Source organism: Penaeus vannamei, chromosome 7 (genome assembly GCF_042767895.1).
Source record: "Penaeus vannamei isolate JL-2024 chromosome 7, ASM4276789v1, whole genome shotgun sequence".
Taxonomy (NCBI): domain Eukaryota; kingdom Metazoa; phylum Arthropoda; class Malacostraca; order Decapoda; family Penaeidae; genus Penaeus; species Penaeus vannamei.
Genome location: NC_091555.1, coordinates 15693049 through 15695548, shown reverse-complemented (window position 1 = coordinate 15695548; position 2500 = coordinate 15693049). Strand labels below are relative to the sequence as shown.

Genomic DNA, 2500 nt, shown 5'->3' with positions numbered 1-2500 from the left:
TAATCATGATATTGCAGTCATGTGTTGAGTAAAATTAGCCAGCAACGTAAATCATGATATTGCAGTCATGTGTTGAGTAATATTAGCCAGCAACATAAATCATGATATTGCAGTCAAGTGTTGATTAAAATTAGCCAGCAACATTAATCATGATATTGCAGTCAAGTGTTGAGTAAAATTAGCCAGCAACATTAATCATGATATTGCAGTCAAGTGTTGAGTAAAATTAGCCAGCAACGTAAATCATGATATTGCAGTCATGTGTTGAGTAATATTAGCCAGCAACATTAATCATGATATTGCAGTCATGTGTTGAGTAATATTAGCCAGCAACATTAATCATGATATTGCAGTCAAGGGTTGAGTAATATTAGCCAGCAACATAAATCATGATATTGCAGTCATGTTTTTAAGTAATATTAGCCAGCAACATAAATCATGATATTGCAGTCATGTTTTAAGTAATATTAGCCAGCAACATTAATCATGATATTGCAGTCAAGTGTTGAGTAAAATTAGCCAGCAACATAAATCATGATATTGCAGTCATGTTTTAAGTAATATTAGCCAGCAACATTAATCATGATATTGCAGTCAAGTGTTGAGTAAAATTAGCCAGCAACGTAAATCATGATATTGCAGTCATGTGTTGATTAAAATTAGCCAGCAACATTAATCATGATATTGCAGTCATGTGTTGAGTAATATTAGCCAGCAACGTAAATCATGATATTGCAGTCAAGTGTTGAGTAAAATTAGCCAGCAACATAAATCATGATATTGCAGTCAAGTGTTGAGTAAAATTAGCCAGCAACATAAATCATGATATTGCAGTCAAGTGTTGAGTAAAATTAGCCAGCAACATTAATCATTATATTGCAGTCAAGTGTTGAGTAAAATTAGCCAGCAACATTAATCATGATATTGCAGTCAAGTGTTGAGTAAAATTAGCCAGCAACGTAAATCATGATATTGCAGTCATGTGTTGAGTAATATTAGCCAGCAACATTAATCATGATATTGCAGTCAAGTGTTGAGTAAAATTAGCCAGCAACATAAATCATGATATTGCAGTCATGTTTTAAGTAATATTAGCCAGCAACATTAATCATGATATTGCAGTCAAGTGTTGATTAAAATTAGCCAGCAACATTAATCATGATATTGCAGTCAAGTGTTGAGTAAAATTAGCCAGCAACATTAATCATGATATTGCAGTCAAGTGTTGAGTAAAATTAGCCAGCAACGTAAATCATGATATTGCAGTCATGTGTTGAGTAATATTAGCCAGCAACATTAATCATGATATTGCAGTCAAGTGTTGAGTAAAATTAGCCAGCAACATTAATCATGATATTGCAGTCAAGTGTTGATTAAAATTAGCCAGCAACATTAATCATTATATTGCAGTCATGTTTTGATTAAAATTAGCCAGCAACATTAATCATTATATTGCAGTCATGTGTTGAGTAATATTAGCCAGCAACATTAATCATGATATTGCAGTCAAGTGTTGATTAAAATTAGCCAGCAACATTAATCATGATATTGCAGTCAAGTGTTGATTAAAATTAGCCAGCAACATTAATCATGATATTGCAGTCATGTTTTTAAGTAATATTAGCCAGCAACATAAATCATGATATTGCAGTCATGTTTTAAGTAATATTAGCCAGCAACATTAATCATGATATTGCAGTCAAGTGTTGAGTAAAATTAGCCAGCAACATTAATCATGATATTGCAGTCAAGTGTTGAGTAAAATTAGCCAGCAACATTAATCATTATATTGCAGTCATGTTTTGAGTAATATTAGCCAGCAACATTAATCATGATATTGCAGTCATGTGTTGATTAAAATTAGCCAGCAACATTAATCATGATATTGCAGTCATGTGTTGAGTAATATTAGCCAGCAACATAAATCATGATATTGCAGTCAAGTGTTGAGTAATATTAGCCAGCAACATAAATCATGATATTGCAGTCATGTGTTGAGTAATATTAGCCAGCAACATTAATCATGATATTGCAGTCATGTGTTGAGTAATATTAGCCAGCAACATAAATCATGATATTGCAGTCATGTGTTGAGTAATATTAGCCAGCAACATTAATCATGATATTGCAGTCAAGTGTTGAGTAAAATTAGCCAGCAACATAAATCATGATATTGCAGTCAAGTGTTGAGTAAAATTAGCCAGCAACATAAATCATGATATTGCAGTCATGTGTTGAGTAAAATTAGCCAGCAACATAAATCATGATATTGCTGTCATATGTTGAGTAATATTAGCCAGCAACATAAATCATGATATTGCAGTCATGTGTTGATTAAAGTTAGCCAGCAACATAAATCATGATATTGCAGTCATGTGTTGATTAAAGTTAGCCAGCAACATAAATCAGGATATTGCAGAGTCATTTGTTGAGTAATAATTTTCCTCTCTTTCTCCCGCAGGTGTACTACGCTGTGCTGGCGGGTTCTCTGTGGATGTTC

At 33.0% G+C, this 2500-nt stretch overlaps 1 protein-coding gene across 1 annotated transcript in view; it reads left to right on the top strand.

Moving 5' to 3' along the window:
• The window catches only part of LOC138862126 (uncharacterized), a 118645-nt gene that overhangs the window by 81253 nt on the left and 34892 nt on the right, over positions 1 to 2500 (top strand). Inside the window, exon 2 of the mRNA XM_070123288.1 lies at positions 2462 to 2500. This exon is cut by the window's right edge and continues 82 nt beyond it. Coding sequence (XP_069979389.1) covers positions 2462 to 2500 — 39 coding nt within the window. The remainder of the gene's footprint in view (positions 1 to 2461) is intronic.